Source organism: Ursus maritimus (assembly GCF_017311325.1).
Source record: "Ursus maritimus isolate PB19 chromosome X unlocalized genomic scaffold, ASM1731132v1 scaffold_X1, whole genome shotgun sequence".
NCBI lineage: Eukaryota > Metazoa > Chordata > Mammalia > Carnivora > Ursidae > Ursus > Ursus maritimus.
Window position 1 is genome coordinate 93,496,484 of NW_024423319.1, and position 17,835 is coordinate 93,514,318.

Here is a 17,835-nt window from a genome sequence, read left to right on the forward strand (position 1 = left end):
CAATAAATGCCAACACTGAGGTGACAGGCATGTTAGACTGATCAAAGATTTTAAAGCAGCCGTCTTCAACACAAAGTAAAATAAAAGCTTGAACAAGCAATACGTTCATGGTTGAAACAACAGAGAATATCAGCAAAGAAATAGAAAGTCTCAACAAAGAAATGGACGATATAGGGAGCAGTCAAATTTTAGAAGTGAAAAACACAATAAATGAAATTTTAAAAACCCATTGTTTGAGCCCAACAGTACAAGGGTGGGAACAGAAAAAAAGACTACTGACTAATCTGAATACCAGAGTAAAGGCGAATTTGAAAAAAAAAATGAACAGAGCCTCAGGGACAGAAATCTAATATTCATGTCATCAGAACAAGAGGAGAAAAAAAAGATAGGGCTGAAAATGTACTTGAAGAAATAATGGAGGAAAACTCCCAAAATTTGACAAATGACCTACAACTGCAGATTGAAGAAGTTGATAAAATTCTAAACAGCATAAATCCAAAGCAATCCATACCAACACACATCACAGTCAAATTTCTGAAAAACAAAGATAAAGGGAAAGTCTTGTGAGCATCTACAGAGAAATGACACCTTACTTAGAGGGGGAAAAACGACAATAACGACAATGAACTTGTCATTAGAAACCATGGAGGCACAAAGAAAGTGGCACATTTTTTAAGCGCTGAAAGGAAAGAACTGTAAACCTAGAGTCCTGTATCCAGTGAAAATATTGTTCAGAAAGGAAGCAGCAGCCCAGATAGTCTTAGACAAGGGTAAATTAGTGGAATTTGTTACCCAAAGACCGACTGTAAAAATAAAGGTGAATGAAATTTCTCCAAGCAGAAAGGTTGTTATAGAAGAAGGAACACTGGAGGGGCGCCTAGGTGGCTCAGTCGTTAAGCGTCTGCCTTCAGCTCAGGGCGTGATCCCGGTGTTCTGGGATCGAGCCCCACACCAGGCTCCTCCACTGGGAGCCTGCTTCTTCCTCTCCCACTCCCCCTGCTTGTGTTCCCTCTCTCGCTGGCTGTCTCTCTGTCAAATAAATAAATAAAATCTTTAAAAAAAAAAGAAAAAGAAGGAACACTGGAACATAAGAAGGGAAGAAAGAATACAGTGCACAAATATATGGGTAAATACTATAGACTTTCCTTCTCCTATTGAGTTTTCTAAATTACGGATGTGGGATGAAAAATTATAACACTATCTGATATGGTTCCAAATATATGTAGAGAAAATATTATAAAAATTACATAAAGGGAGATAAGGATGTTACACTTGACTCAAACTAATAAAACGATGATACCAACAAACTGTGATGAGTTATGAATATATAATAAGAAAGCTATCATAACAAAGTTATACAAAGAGGTACTCTTAAAAACACTTTAGATTACTCAAAATGGTGTTTAAAAATGTACAAATAATCCATTGTAGGACAGGAAAGTCAACAGAGAAACAAAAAGTGGAGTGAACAAAGAGAAATTTAAAAATAAAATGGAGAGGAAAGGTAGGGAGAAAACTAGTATTTTTCTAACAGTAGGAAAGAAACCAGGGGTATCATTACAGACCCTGCAGGCATCAGAAGGTGAAGAAGGGAATAATGCGAAAAATGTCTACACATATACATTTACCAACTCAGTTGGCAAGGATGTGCAGAAATCGAAACCTTTGTGCGTTGCTATTGCAAATGTAAAATGGTGCAGGCACTATGGAGAAGAGTATGGTGGTTTCTCAAAAAATTAGAAATAGAATTACCATATGATCCAACAATCCCACTGCTGGGTAGATACCCAATAACTGAAAGCAAGGCCCCAATATTCACACACAAATTTGTATACAAGTATCTGTACACCCAGGTTCATAGTGGCATTATTCACAAGAGCCAAAATGTGGAAGCAACCCAAGTGTCCACTGATGGATGACTGGATAAACAAAATGTGGTATCAACATACAATGGAGTATTATTCAGCCTTAAAAAGAAGGAAATTCTTTCGTATGCTACAACACGAATGAACCTGGAGGACATTATGCTGAGTGAAATAAGCCAGTCATAAAACGATAAAGGCTATATGATTCTACTTATGTGAGGAATCTAGAGTAGCCAAATTCCTAGAGACAGAAATAGAATGGTGGTTGCCAGCGCTGTAATGAGAGGAGAATGGGGAGTTATTGTTTAGTGGGTATGCAGTTGGAAGGAGGAGACGTGTTCTGGGAGAGACGTTGGTAATCATTACACAGCAATGTTAATGTACTGAATGCTGCTGAACTGTACACTTAATGCTTAAAATGTCAATTTTATGGGTACCTTACCACACATACACACAAAAATGTTAAAATGAGAAAAAGTACCTCACTCAGATATATAAATAAGGTACCCCATGGTATTTATTTCTATGTCTGGCTATACACTTTTCTGCCTCACCCCAACTTGGTCAGACCCAGTAACATGTGGTGGCCATCCACATCGTATAACCCTTCTTCCATGTATTAGGATTCTTGTGCTTCCTCTTTAAACAGATCCAGAAGGAAATCTTTTGGTAAACTCATTTAGAGTCTAGAATTAGTGCCTGAATTTTAAGTGTAAAGGAGCTGTCAAGATTCAGGTGTAATTCAAAGATAAGCAATACAGACAGACCTCCCCAGTGATATGAACAAGCCACTGGAATGGTATTAGTAAGCAGGACACATCATAGCATCTCCAGTTTGTCTCTCCAAGTCCACTTAACTTATTCTCTCTCTGAAGTCGGGTCTTACTGATGTTTTGCCTGCTATATACATTGCCCACCCCCAGCTCCCAAGTTTACCTAACCAAATAACTGAGACCAAAAGAACCTCTTTGGTCCCAATGCCAAATTCCTAGAGAGGGAATCTGATTGTTTCTCCCAGGTCAGTTCCTTACTCTTTATCCAACTGACTGTGGGGTCATGTGGGAGGAAGAATATGAATATTGAGGACTCAGATCTAGAGTCCAGGGATATTCGCCTTTTGAAAGAGATGATGTGCAACATGGAACTATTGGTAACAGAGAATTATAGGCATGAATGAAGCAGATAACTTTGGATGAACACTACCTTAGGGTCTCACAAAGACTGCTCACCTGCGCATGCAGTGAGGATGACCTTATCTGTTATGCAGATGTCAGAAGTTCCTACATCAGGATTAGAGGATGGCAGTGATTCATCAGTTCCTGTTGGTACCTCCCCCATACTCTTAATACTCATTGTGCAGTACCTGACAATCCTGCCCCACTGCAAATTTCTGCCCAAGGGTTTTCTTTCACTCTTGTGAAATGTTTTATAGTAAGCATGGCCGCGGTACTCAAAGAGATTAAAACTTAACATTCAAGAGTGAACAAGCAAATATTAAACAAGAAGTTAAGTATATTAAAAAGGTAAATATAAAAAACTTACTAAATATGAGAAATAATAACTATCAGAATAGACATGAAAACCAATAGGATAAACTCTAAGCAGAACATTGCTGAAGAAATTATTACTGACTTGGAAGATAGCACTGAATACTTAACCTACCACACAGCAAAGAGATAAGAGGTAAAATACATGCAAAAAATTCCCCCAAGATCTAGTGATGTCCTTTACACTGAAACTTTAGGCCCTGATCTCTTGGGATACCTTTTCAGAATAAACAGAATACAGGCACTGGCAGATAAGGAATATGTGATAAGATATTAACTGAGAATTTTTTGCCATTGAAGAGAGTAAAGTACTCAAATTGATAGTATACTTTGAGTACCAACTATAATAATAATTAATAATAATAATAACAACAACAAAATAACGACATGATAAATCCATTGCTAGATATACAATAGAGACATTTTTAGGAAATCAAGCATGAAAGAAAAAAATCTTAAAGCTAAAAAGAAATGTCAGTTTACCTAAAAGTTAACAACTTGACATACAACAGACTTCTCATTATAAACAAGGAAGGCCATAGAAAATAGCTTCAGGGGCGCCTGGCTGGCTCAGTCGGAAGAGCACGAGACTCTTGATCTCGGGGTCGTGAATTTAAGCCCCCTGTTGGGTGTACAGCTTACTAAAAAAAAATAGATAAACTTGAAAAAAAGAAAAGAATATAGCTTCAAAGTGCTGAGATAATAGCTTCAAAGCGCTGGGGAGAAAAATAATTATGAACTCAGAATTCTATACGAAGAAAAAGTGTAATTCAAAAGTAAGGACAAAATGAAGACATTTTTAGAAATACAAAGACTGAAAGAAGTTGTGTGAAAGGTGAAATGAAATGGGGTCACTTATGTCCGGGGGTTTTAAAATGGAACTGGGAGGCCATTAAGGTGGTGGGCCTTATGCACGTCCTCACTGGGTGGAACTGTCAAATTTGAACTGGGCCAAATAGCAAATACTCCAAGAACTCAGACGGAACACCTGCAGTTTTGCTACAGTAATGCATATTTGCTTAGTGATAGCATTGGCAACCAATTATATTCAGCCCAAGATTAGCATCCTGCCACCATCACCAATCAAAATTCTTTGTAAACAACATATACAAGCATCCCCTTTTGTCTTTAAAAACCTTTCACTTTTGTTTGTTCCCTGAGGGGACGCGATTTGGGATGTTGCCCAAATCTGTGCTCCCCGAAACTGCAATTCCAAGACACCAAATAAATGCTTTTACTTCAGCTCTGCCTCTTTTGTCAGTCAACAATTGCTACAAACAAAACCTTGCAATATTGATTTTGGTTAGAAAAAAAGACCCTGAATGAAGAACACTTTTTTCTTCCTGCAAGTATGTTTCAACAATCTGTTTACAGGGAGGTTGGAAAGGACCCAAAATTTTCCCCAGGCTTCTTACAACCCCACTTTAACCCTTTCCTTTCCAGAGGTAAATACCCTACATTGTCCTGTCTATTCTTCAGGAACTGTGCTATATGGTTGGTTGGGTCAGCGGGCACAAGACCCCTGACTGGTGTACCCCAAAGTCGGGAGCAGGATCTAGATGTGTTTTCTTCCTTTAGCCAGTGTCTTCTCAGTTTACACCACTGCCTCTTTTCTCTGCTTGTTACTCTTTAAATGTTTTTCAGAGTTTTATTTATGTCCCTCTTTTCTTCCTCAATATTGCATCTTAACGTGCGAACCCTAGATAAACACATATGAAAATGCAGAGTCTGGCAGGTAGCCCCAAATGTACTGAATCCGAACGAAGAAGAATGACCCTCATAACTCTTGCCAAATAAAGATCTGAGGCTGCAAAGCAAACTGCAGGTTTATGTGGGGTCTTTAGGAATTCAAATATGGCAGACACAGGTTTAGGAGAAGCCTAAAATGCGCTCCAAGGAGGGAGGAGAAAAACAAAGTTTATAGAGGCAAAAATAATTAGCATTGGTATATATACGATAGGTTACTTTGCTAGTTGCTTGGTTGTAGTAAAGAGAAACAAGCCTCATTCTGAGAATTCCAGCAGGCTGTGGCAGTCTGTGATTGGCACAGTCTAAAGGCTCCATGTTTCTTGGGGTGTCAACCTGCGTAAGACCAGCCTCCCCAGGGGCCTTCCAGGTCCAGTTTAGGGCCCCCTGACATCCCTACTTCCTTTCAAATGTTTTTCTCTCTCTCTCTCTCTCTTTTTTTTTTTTTTTACAGATTTTATTTATTTATTTGAGAGAGAGAGAGCACGCAAGCATGAGCAGGGGGAAGGGCAGAGGGAGAGGGAGAAGCAGGCTCCCGCCCCCCGAGCAGGGAGCCCAAATTGGATGCAGGGCTCCAACCCAATCCAAGAAAGGGGTTGGGGGTAATCACGACCTGAGCCGAAGGCAGAGGCTTAACCAATTGAGCCACCCAGGCTCCCCCTTTCCAATGTTTCTGTTCACACTTTGCATTTTTAGCAGTCAACTTAGATAACTCTAATGCATAATAGAACTTGAGAACCACTGCTCTTATAAGCTTCCTATGAGCATGATCATGCATAGCTTTGCTTTTGACTCATATCAATTCACCAATAAGTCACAAAATTTTGTATCAGAATCACACCCATGTTCTAAGTTCCATATGACTATATCTACCTGTTAACTGGCCATTTCAATATACATATTCTGTATTTCCCCAAAGCAGTAAATTCTAATTTGAACCCATTTTCTCCCCCTTCATTTCATGTAGTCCCTGAGCTAAGTTTGTGAGTCATGTTAAGCTCTTCTGTTCCCACCTACGTTTGTTCTCACATTTTCTATCACTCACCAAATCACTTACCCTGAGCTCCAACCACTACTTGCTTGTCTCGGGACATGCTATATTCTGTTACATTTGTATGCTTTGGCACATGTTCTTCCTCCCAGACCGAGAGGTCATACTCCCCTTCTATACCTGGAACACTCCAACTCCATTAGTATCCTCGTCAAATCCGACGTCTTCCTTGAGGCCTCTTCTCACTCCCTAGCCAGGTCCCCACCTCTGTGTTTTTATACTAAGGTCTCAATCACAACACCTTTCCATATGGTCTGGAAACTACCTGCTCACACCTGTCTTCTCCATTGGTCAGGGGGCACTTGCAGGAAAGGTCTGATCAGGGTTCATTTGTTTTTATATCAAGGTTGAGTAGCTTGGAGCAGTACTTAACACCTGTTTAATAAGTAAGGGCATAAACACATGAGTGAATTAATAGATATTTGATCAAGTTTCAAAGAATCTACAATCAAATTCCAAGACAGCACATGTGTATATAAGAATCCGCAGTCTTAGCAGACATGGAACTTCTAGATTCCCAGAAAAATCTTATCTTTCATTCTATAGGAAATTCACTTGCTAATGAGCAAATTGTGGTCCTCAAATAAGAAACTCCAAGTAAAACCTCTTACTGCTTTTTCAGACTCCTTTTTCAATATGAAGATATAAACGTTAGCACACTATAGCATGTTCTTTGTCCTCTAGAGATAATGAGGAAGTTTGTGGATATTGTTAGACCTCTTTCTGGTTACTTGCCCTACTCCCCCATGTAACTGCTCTAGTCTCTGAATTAATTTGATGCCTTTTGGTCTTAGGGACCATTGGTATTCACAAGCGCCAGACTAAGAAATAGTGGAAAGTATATAATGCAACGGTTTCAAATTATTGGAGAATTTCAGATAGGAGAGCAATTGTGATTCTCAGAAGGCTCAATATAAGAGGTTTAAGATTATTTAAATATTACGCATTACCATAAACATCAAAATATAAACACCAATATAAACACCATATGTTCATGGCAAATATGATTTTACTTTCCTAAGGATTTGGGGAAGTTTTATAAAGGCTTCGTGAGAAATACACTCAGAGACTGCCCAAACCCCTCCTCACACACACACAGTACAGCAGAAGAAAGGACAGACAATCTATAACTCTACTCAAAGAAATATCTTGAGAGAGCCAGAGAAAAAGAAAGGCTTTTGGAGATTCACAGATTTTTAGCTTTTGTCCTATTTGGGGATGGCAAATCTGGGGTACATGGGCCTCTACTCTCCTCTACTTCAATACCTGCAGACAAGACTAATTGATTGCATAGATGTGTTCCTAGAATTCCACTTTACACCTTGGGAAGAAGTTCTAATCAATATACAGTGGTTCCTAAAGGCCATTCCTGCTCTAGTACAGAGTTGCCAATTTTTTTCTGTAAAGTACCAGAGAGTAAATATTTAAAACTTTGTAGCTATATGGTTTCTGTCCATTGGAGCTCACGGTTACAGCATGAAAGTAGCCACAGACAATACACAAAGGCATGACTGTGGCTATGCTTTCATAAACTTTATTTATAGATAATGAAATTTGAATTTTAAAAAAAGATTTATTTATTCATTATTTTGGAGGGAGAGAGAGCGTGCAAGGGATGGGGGGCTGAGGGAGAGGGAGAGTGAGAATCCCAAGCAGACTCCCCTCTGAGCACAGAGACCAACACGGGGCTGATTTCACAACGCTGAGATCATGACCTGAGCTGAAATCAAGAGTCGGATGCTGAAGCTACTGAGCCAGCCAGGCGCCCCTGAAATTTGAATTTTATGCAATTTTCTTGTGTTATTCAATATTCATCTATTAATTTTTTCAATCATTTAAAAATGTAAAAATCTTTATCTGTTGGTAGGTATATAAAAATAGGTAGTAGACTAGGTCTATAGTTTGCCAATTCTTGTCCTAGTGTAGTTGTTTTGTTTTGCACATAAGAAAATAGGGCACAAAAAGGGTAAGTGATTTCCTTAAAACCATATGAATGAATAATTTGTGGCACAGCCAGTCATTTTATGCCAAATTCTCTTCAAGATGGTCCGTATTGGCTGTGTATTGGTATATTTTTCCTGAATGATAAGTACCGAGCAAAATACTCTCCTTTACTTTGAGAAAATGCATTTTCCCCAGGATCATTTTGAAATATATCTATATTATTCAAAGACTCAATATAGGAGTGGATGGACTACATATACTTACATGCACTGATTTTTAAGCTGAAATCATTTTGTTTACTACAAATGTACCCCTGTACCTTAAAAGTGAACCAATCCCAAGAATTGCAACTAGTCCAATTTAAGAGACATACATAACAGAAATCAGGTGCAACATATTCAGAGAATAGATTTAGTCAGAGTTTAAAAACTAAAATAGAGAAGGCCTATTATAATTGAAACATTACTCATCAGAAATGTTCTAAAAGATGAAAGAACAATCATGAAAATATGTTCAATTCTACTTAAGGCCAAGAAATATTTTGGGAAAAAAAGTATTTATTTATTCTTCAACATCAAAGGTGCACCCTTGATGATAGAGGACACCCCTGTCCTTACGAGTTTAGCATTTTCACGGACAAAATTGCGCCGACGAACTGGCTTGCTCTGAGAGCTCTCATTAGTAGTGTCAATTTTGGCTTTTACATTCATCGGTGGCACGGTAACTTGAGGTAACCCATTGATATTGTACAACCAGTACATGTCCGGTGTCTAGAAATAAAGAGGGGGAGATTTTACATGAAATAGTTAGGTACTGAGAAAGCTATAGGAAAAAGTTTACCAAATTAATAGGGTCTCTCTTCTCCATGCAAGGTATGTGAAAGGTACAAAACTAAAAGTGTGCCAGTAGTAAATAATTAACATGGGAAATAAATTCAAGAAAGCATTTAGCTTTATGAATTAAGAACCACTCACTAAAAAGTCTCTCAAAGTTAGAGGTCTACCCTGTGGGTGAAATAAGCATCCATGTGATCTAAGGGGAAGCAATCTATTTTCTTTGCATGAAACTGTTGCCCAGCATGAACTATGTAACTAACCAAAACCATACTTTGCAAGAAGAACTTACATGACAATTTAAGCATGGCTACAGAACTGACTGGTAAAATATGTTGAGCTTCTTTTTTTGAGATTATGAAAGTCTATAGTTAATCAAACAATTTGAAATTACTGAGAATTGTGTAAAATCATTAATGACAGTTATAATCTAAATCCAAGTTAGTCCAACTTAGGGATTTATTTAAAAAATCTATCTTTTTTTTCCTGCATATATGCACAGGATCGCAATACTGAATTACACAGTCTAGCATTTTCTGCGTGTTTATGTTCTTACTTAAATCCCACTGCTCTTGCAGAATTTCTGGTGTTGTGTGTATGTAGGTCTTCTTCCCCACAAGAAGACTTGTACCATGCATGTTCAGAAAACTCATTTAGGATACATCCAGGCTAAGTGGATATTGCAACAACATCAGTCAGGGCTTAAGGGGTAATGTGATATTAATCGAAGAATGTAAGTGCAGCACTTCCTTACACATCTGGAATGACCCTGTTTTAATCAGAACTGGCCCTTCTATCCAGTGTCCATAGTAATTGTGTATTCCGAATCAAGGAGTCAAAAGGAGAACTAACCAAGGACTATACAGTAACTGGGTTAAATAACATTTTACTTCATATAGGATGTTCAACTTGAAAAACAAAGCTACCTTTTGGTGATTGTGCATATGTCAGTGTAAATTTGTACGTTACAGGTGACCCACTTCATGAGCACCTGTGCATGAGGTACTCGAAGGGACCTGCACCTCTGCCCCACACTCAGTGGTGCTCGGGAGCGAGCTCCATGAAGGAATGTGCACTCCTATCTGGAATGTAGTAGGTACAAATGGGAACGACACCCAGGGCTTTGTACCTTCGCCTGACGTATCTCCAAGACCCTTTGCAAATAATTATCTATCAGGACACTATTTTTAAAATCCTAAATGTTACTGTATGCATTTCAATTAAGATTCAAATAGTTTTGCCATAAGTGATGCTGAGTGTGTGTGTGTTTATATATAATCCAAATATAAAATAAATTTGTAAGAAGTCATTCACGACCTTTATTCCAACACTCTATGGTAATAAGAATATGTTTATTTAAAAAAAATTAATTATTACAGTTCTCATTTCTATAGTTAACTTTCTTCAAGTTGTAAATAAATACAATGACTCATTATGTTTTTGAGAACACTTTAAAGATAGAGCTCTGTATCTTCCACTCTGAACCTCCTTTTGAAAATATAAATTAAAAAGCTTAAGTTAAAATAGTATAAGAATAAATCAATACCTCCATGTCACTAGTGCCTCTGAGAATCACTGTTGGTTTTTACAAAAGAATGTCAAATTGACAATTATACTCCTCAACTACTTATTTAAAGAAATTAAAAAAAACCCTATTTTTTAAACAGATGAAATTTCCATATTTCAGTAATATCTTTCTAGTATGAAAAGGGATCAGCCAAAGCCAAAGACCTCATGGAATGAATGCTCAAAGCTATGCTTTGAAGGATACATTCTTATGAATGGAAACAGCCCATTAGCAGATGTGGGCTGTGCTGACCCACATCCCTCAGGTTTTCATTTCATCGTCTGCCCCGACATCCAATTGCTAATATTTCCATTTCATCGCCTGCCCCAACTTCCAACTGCCAGTATCTGTAACCTCTTGACTCAAGAGTTTTTCAGAAAACAGAACAAAACACAAAGTATCAACCCCCCTGCCCCCACTGCCAACTCTCTAGCCCCATCAGGTATAAATATTCTGCAGCGTATGTTCCACACTATTTTCCATAGAAATCCCATGGGATTAAATTCCAGTTGCCCGCTGTGGTCACTGCCTTGATAAAGCACCCTTTACTGGGTTCCATTCCTTTTCTGTCTCATATCCTGGCTTCCCTGCATCTTTTTCTCGAGATCACATAGGAAATATGCTACTTGGATTCAAATCCCTATTTCAGGTCTGCTTCAGAGAAAATACAAACCAAGATTTATATATATAAATAAAATGCTATTTCTTACAGTTTCATGACAATGATTTATTCCTTTAAAAGCAATGAATTTACATACATATTACTTACGTCTGATTATGTCTCTAGTTATAACAGGTCCATCGATATTACTTTCGTACAAGCTTTATATGCTTTTTCTAGGATAATTCTAATAGCTTTCATATTTTTGTATAAACTATTTAAGATTTATCATGTCCACCATGGAAAGCTTAGTGGACTATTTATTCTGTTTGAGTAACACTGTTTTTTGTAACAGTCTGACCAAGTTAACTTAAGTCTCTCAAAGCTAGTGCTATATGCCTTGTTTAAGAGTAGGGAAAAAGTAGTTTTTAATCATTCTAAATATGGTTTAATTGAAAGGGAACCCATGAGCCAACTTGCTAATGGTTTAATTGAAAGGAAACCCATGAACCAACTTGCTAATATAGTTGTTGAAGTTTCTGTAGGCTAATATTCAACTAAACTGTTCTTAAAGATCCTCATTTTTATTTCTAAGTAAAGCACAATGAAGGCCATTTGTTTCATATATAAGTATTAATTGATTTAATGCTTAAAATCAACAGTTTAAAAAAGATGATAATACCATATACAGTAATTTTTATTTAGATAATGAATTAACTTTTAAAATTCTTCACATTTATCATGTGAGACATCATGGTGCTGTCATTAAGAGCAGGGTTTTAGAACTGGACAATGTTTGAACCATGATTTCAAAATCACTGATTTGATATATGCAGTAAGTTTTATGAATCTCAAGGGCATTATACTCAGCATAGACAGCCAATCTCAACAGGTTACACAGAGTATGATTCCATTTATGTAATATTCTAGAAATTAGAAAATCACAGAGATGGAGAAAAGATTAGTGGCTGCCAGGGTAAAGAAGCAGTTACAGTATTGGATGTGACCATAAGGAGTTAGCAGGACACTGTTTCCATACTATTACCAGTTCCCACAGTTGTGTTGGAAGAGTTCTGTATCTCAGTTGTGACTGTAGTTATACAGATCTATACATGGGTTCAAATTGCCTAGAACCACACACACACACACAATGTGAAAAATGCTGAAAATGAAATAAGGTCTCTAGCTTAGTTAACAGTATTTTGTCAATGTCGACTTCCTTCTTTAAATATATTACTATAGCTCTATAAAATCTCACCATTGGGAGAAGCTGGGAGAAGGATTCACAGGACTCTATGTACTATTTTTGCAACTTCTTGTAAGTTAATACTTTTTTTAAGTTAAAAAATAAGAGATTTATAAGTCAATTGAAAATTTGAACACTAAATGGATATTTGGTATGTTGTGATATTAAGGAACTGTAAATTTTTAGATGTGATAATGGTATCATGGTTATGATTTTGGTCTTTTGGAGATTAATAGGAAATAGGATGTCTGGGATTTTCTTCAAAATAATATGGAATATGGGGAAGGGGGTAGAAATATACTTGAACTGGCCATGATTTGTTAAGTGTTCATACTGGATGATGAATGTATGTAGATTAATTATTCTATTTCTGCTCACATTTGGAATTTTCCAAAATAAAAACAGAATCAACAAAATAGTGATTCCTTAAACACACTGCAATCTCAATCTTCCCCACATAAGCTTTATCAAACTGTACCACTTCGGACTACATGAAAATTTCACATTTTCACTTGATCCCATATGTCAACTTACTCTCTCACAGAAACCCTTCAATTCTGCTGCCAGTGATTTAACTGTCAAATCAACGTAGGGGAAACCAGGCACAGGCTTTGTTGGGAAAGGCTCCAACATATTTAATTTCAGAAAAGTTCACTGTGCACCAGGTAAAATAAACATCATTTTCATTTGTAAACCCGTTTTTAAATATATCATTTAATCCCCTTAGAGTCAGAGCATGTCCTTACTTCTTAGGGAGCAGGTCTGACATGATCGTTTTAAACCAAGCAGCTACATAGCAAAGGGCGATGTGCAGCAGGGCTCCAGAGGCTTTATATTTTTATTACCTGGGTTGTAAGAATCCCCAGAAAGATGAAAAATATAAATAATTTTCTTGAGACATATTCAACATTATTGTTTTCTCTATTCATTAAAACAGTAACAACACATTTGTCTGCCCACGGCACTGCCTCATTAGTGTGTGATTTAGAAGTCTAGTAAGCCCTTTGGCACAGTGGTTGTGTCTTGAAACACGACTACACGTCCTTTGTGTCCGTGCTACTGAAATAGACACTGGCAATAGGCATCTTTTCATAAATAATTTGAAAGTTGTCTTTAGCCTAAAAGTTATTAGTAAAATACATGTGTGAAATCTGATGGAGAAATTTTGCTTACTGCATAAATTTTCAAAATTGTGCTTACCTTAACTTTTAATAAGATGATCACTCAAGCCAACTTTCATATTAATGGCTCGCTACCTTGTGCTTTTCTCAATGCAAAATCAGCTTTATCTTCTACTTAATTTTCTTCATTTTAGACTTTAACATTTTGACAATACCTTATGCCTTAATTAAAGATTCCAAAATCTCTGTCTCAAATCACCTGAAGTCCTTGAATAGGTTATTTCAGATAAGAATATGTGAATATACAAATCATTTTACAGTCGATATTTATCTCTTTTGCATTTTCTTAATATGGAAGAGAAAGAATGTCTTACTTCCCACTGGTGATGATAATTTTTGTGTTATATTCCATATTTACAAGTTCTTTACTGGGCAAAAGGAAATTAAAACAAGACAGAGTACTTGAAAAATGTTGGCTTTTGCAAGGTAATGTTGCTATTCTGTACGTGGGTGAAACCTTTTCTCCTTTCATGCCTTTAGTGACATCAAACACCCCTGACTATTACCTTTATCGAACTCACCTCTATTGCTAATGTTGCTTTGTATTTCCGACTGTACATTCGGGGTTTAAAACCTACAAGGAGGACAGTTCCTTCAGTGCCAAAAGGAGGAAGTTCTCCAACCTGAGGTTTCACAAAAAATTCAGGATCACTGCCAGGTAGGAAGCATGCAGTGAACGGCTCAGGATTTCTACAACAAAAATATAAATATGAACCTTTAAATTTTATCATTACTCTTTGTGAGAACTTGATGGTTAGAATTCATATCCTGTTGCATAGGACTACAGTTAAACTTCAATGCTGCCATGCACCTGTGAGCCTAATGTTTGTTACTTTATAATAGTGAGAAGGCCTTTTAAAAATTACTGAAGAGTGTCATTCTTCCCAGGGTGACAAATGGAATCTTAAAGATTTTAAAAATTACGTCTCATGTTTTTAGTGTACAAAGAATAAAATGTTGTCCCTATAAAAATTTGAAGAACTCAATGTCCCAAATTAAAATGCAATCATTTGTAAATAAATTCATATCCAAAATGCATGGCTAGAACAGCTATCATGAAGCCTTTGTTTTTATTACTATTCCAATGTGATGGCTCACTCTCCTTTAGCTTTCCACTTTTGAAGGGAGATGAAAGTACTTTGCAGGTTCATTAAAGATTCTTGGGCCTGAAGATGAGTTGCTATGATCTGAAGCGAATTGAGCGACATTTAGGATTCAAGTGACCATTTTCTTTCTTTCTTTTTTTTTTTTTTTAAGATTTTATTTATTTCTTTGACAGTGATAGAGATAGCCAGCGAAAGAGGGAACACAAGCAGGGGGAGTGGGACAGGAAAAAGCAGGCTCCCAGTGGAGGAGCCGGATGCGGGGCTCGATCCCAGGACCCTGGGATCATGCCCTGAGCTGAAGGCAGACGCTTAACGACTAAGCCACCCAGGCGCCCCTCAAGCGACCATTTTCATGTCAAGGGTGATTACATTTGAGATGAAGACAGCAAGAGAAGATGAGGAACTCCTCGGCAGAATAAAACAGGGGAGGACTACACTACACGGGAAGTTGTACATGAGGAATTTTAAATTCAAATGTTCTGGGGAGATGCAAGAAGAAGGTGAAGAACAGTTTCCTAGAACAGATCCAACACTGAATCATAGAAAAGGAGATGGGAGATTCAGGTTGGGACTCAGTGATGCACTCAGCAAATGTACTAAGTATCATCTCAGAGGGTTTGAGAAAGTGGACTATGGATATGGATGGGCCAGATTGGAATCCCAGCTCTATGTAGGGGCATAACTTTAGACAATTTACTTTTTCGTACCTCAGTTTTCATATCTGTTTAATGAATTTAATAACCTCTATAAAGCCATTAGATCAGTACCTGACAGGTGAGAATTGCTCTATAAGGATTGATATTAATATAATCATTATTATGATTGCTGTTGTTTTAAAACATTACCAGTGCTTATTACCAGGCAATGATGCATGATGCAAGAAACTTAAAAAGTGTATAAAACAGAATACTCAGGGGTTCTGGTGGAACAGGAAGACCCAGACCCTCTCTTTTCCCATTGTGAGAAATTCAGAAAGCAGTTAAGAGACTTCTGCCTTCCAGGTGAATACGGAATCAGCTGGCTTGAAGTCCGCAGGAAGATTTGTGGCATGCTCTCACCGCAGTCTGCCCTCCACACCAGTGCAACAGCACATGATTGGGAGAAAATTCTCAGCTTCCATTTTTCCCTGGGGAAGGAAAGAGAAGAGTAGACCAAATATCCAACAACTGGATTTCTGGTTGGAATGTGAAGGGGTACTGCCTGAGGGAATGCTTCTGTCTTGCTTGTCTTGAAGTACTGATGGGACCTGACATACTGTAGAAGCACAGGGGCTTCTAGAAATAAGCTGGGCAGGGTGCTGGTGCTCCAGAGGTCCCAGCAGGTTGGTACAGCTGAGAAGCCTCTCCCTGAGTGTGGAAAAAGAAGAGTGGAACATGTGTCGAACTTTCTGGCTTTTCAGTGGGCTGCTCAACGTTCTGGTTTAAGTCTCTCCTGTCTCAGAGAACCGACAGAACTTGGCGAAATCTAGATACCTAAAGGCTACTAAGGAAAAAAAGAAGAGGATCTAGTTGGTGTATTGCTGCTTCAGAGTGCCAGGGCACAGAAGACAGACAGCAAAGAGAGCAAGAGGTTAGGAACACCTGAAAAAATAGAAACCAGCAAACGCCTCTAATTAGTAATCTTTACACGCAAGTTCAGACACATATACTCACAAAAAAGATCTGAGGTGTCCCCAGGATCTCTAGTTGGTCTGAGTGGTGAAGATCTTTCCCTGCATGAAGCTAGTCTATGGAGACTGAGAGAGGTGGTTATTTTTTTCAAATGTGTGGATATCAACACAAAGTTACAAAGAACATGAAGACAGGAAAAAGTTATCCAATTAAAGGAACGAAAGAAATCTCTAGAAACTCACCATAAAGAAATGGAAGTATAGGAATTACTGACCAATTATTCAAAATAACTGTTACGAAGATGCTTAACACTCTCAGGAAAATAATGCACGAACAAAACAAAGAGACAGAAAATATAAAAAAGCCCAAACAAATTTTAGAGCTGAAGAAGGCAATAACTGAACCGAAAAACTCACTAGAGGGGTTCAACAATGGATTTGATCAAGCAGAAGTAATCAGGGAGCCTAAAGGTAAGTCATTTGAAACCATCCAGTTAGAGGAACAACAGGAAAAAGAAATGAAACAGAGTAAAGAAAATCTAAAAGACTTATACAGCAACATCAAGTCGCCAATATACACATAATGAGTCTCAAAAGAAGGGAGATGGGCGTCTGGGTGGCTTAGTCGTTAAGAGTCTGACTTTGGGGGCGCCTGGGTGGCACAGCGGTTAAGCATCTGCCTTCGGCTCAGGGCGTGATCCCGGCGTTATGGGATCGAGCCCCACATCAGGCTCCTCCGCTATGAGCCTGCTTCTTCCTCTCCCACTCCCCCTGCTTGTGTTCCCTCTCTCGCTGGCTATCTCTATCTCTGTCAAATAAATAAATAAAATCTTTAAAAAAAAAAAAAGAGTCTGCCTTTGGATCAGGGTGTGATCCTGGGGTCCTGGGATCGAGCCCCGCATCAGGCTCCTCTGCTGGGAGCCTGCTTCTTCCTCTCCCACTCCCCCTGCTTGTGTTCCCTCTCTCGCTGGCTATCTCTCTCTGTCAAATAAATAAATAAAATCTTAAAAAAAAAAAAAGAAGGGAGAAATAGGGGCAGAAAACTTAAAAAAACAATGGCCAGAAAATCCCCAAATCTGAGGAAGGAAAGAGACATACAGATTTGTGAAGTCCAACATATTTTAAATAGGATGAAACTAAAGAAATCCACAATGAGACACATAATCAAAATGTCAACAGTTAAAAACAAAAAGAGAATTTTGAAAGCAGCAATTAAAAAAATGACTCCTCATATACAAGGCCACCCTTGTAAGACCATGAACAGATTCCTTGTAGAAACCTTGGTGCAAGCCTGAAGTGAGTGGAATGGTATGTTTGAAGTGCTAAAAACAAACTGTCAACCAAAAATGCTGTATCTAGCAAAACTGTCCTTCAAAAATGAAGAAGATAAAGACTTTCCCCAATAAACAAAAGCTGAGGGAGTTAATCACCATTAGACCTGTCTTACAAGACATACTAAAGAGAGTCCTTAGAATTGAAATGAAAAGATGCTAGACTGCAACACAAAAGTATTTGAAAGTAAAAGTTCGCCAGTAAAAG

At 37.9% G+C, this 17,835-nt stretch overlaps 1 protein-coding gene across 1 annotated transcript in view; it reads right to left on the bottom strand.

Annotated features, from left to right (window-relative positions):
* Positions 1-8,710: 8,710 nt before the first annotated feature.
* CFAP47 (cilia and flagella associated protein 47) overlaps positions 8,711-17,835 on the bottom strand; it is a 503,621-nt gene continuing 494,496 nt past the window's right edge. The window contains exons 63-64 of the mRNA XM_040635242.1: positions 14,103-14,271; positions 8,711-8,923 (exon numbers count right to left, since the gene is read on the bottom strand). Of these exons, the coding sequence (XP_040491176.1) occupies positions 8,711-8,923; positions 14,103-14,271 (382 nt within the window). The remainder of the gene's footprint in view (positions 8,924-14,102; positions 14,272-17,835) is intronic.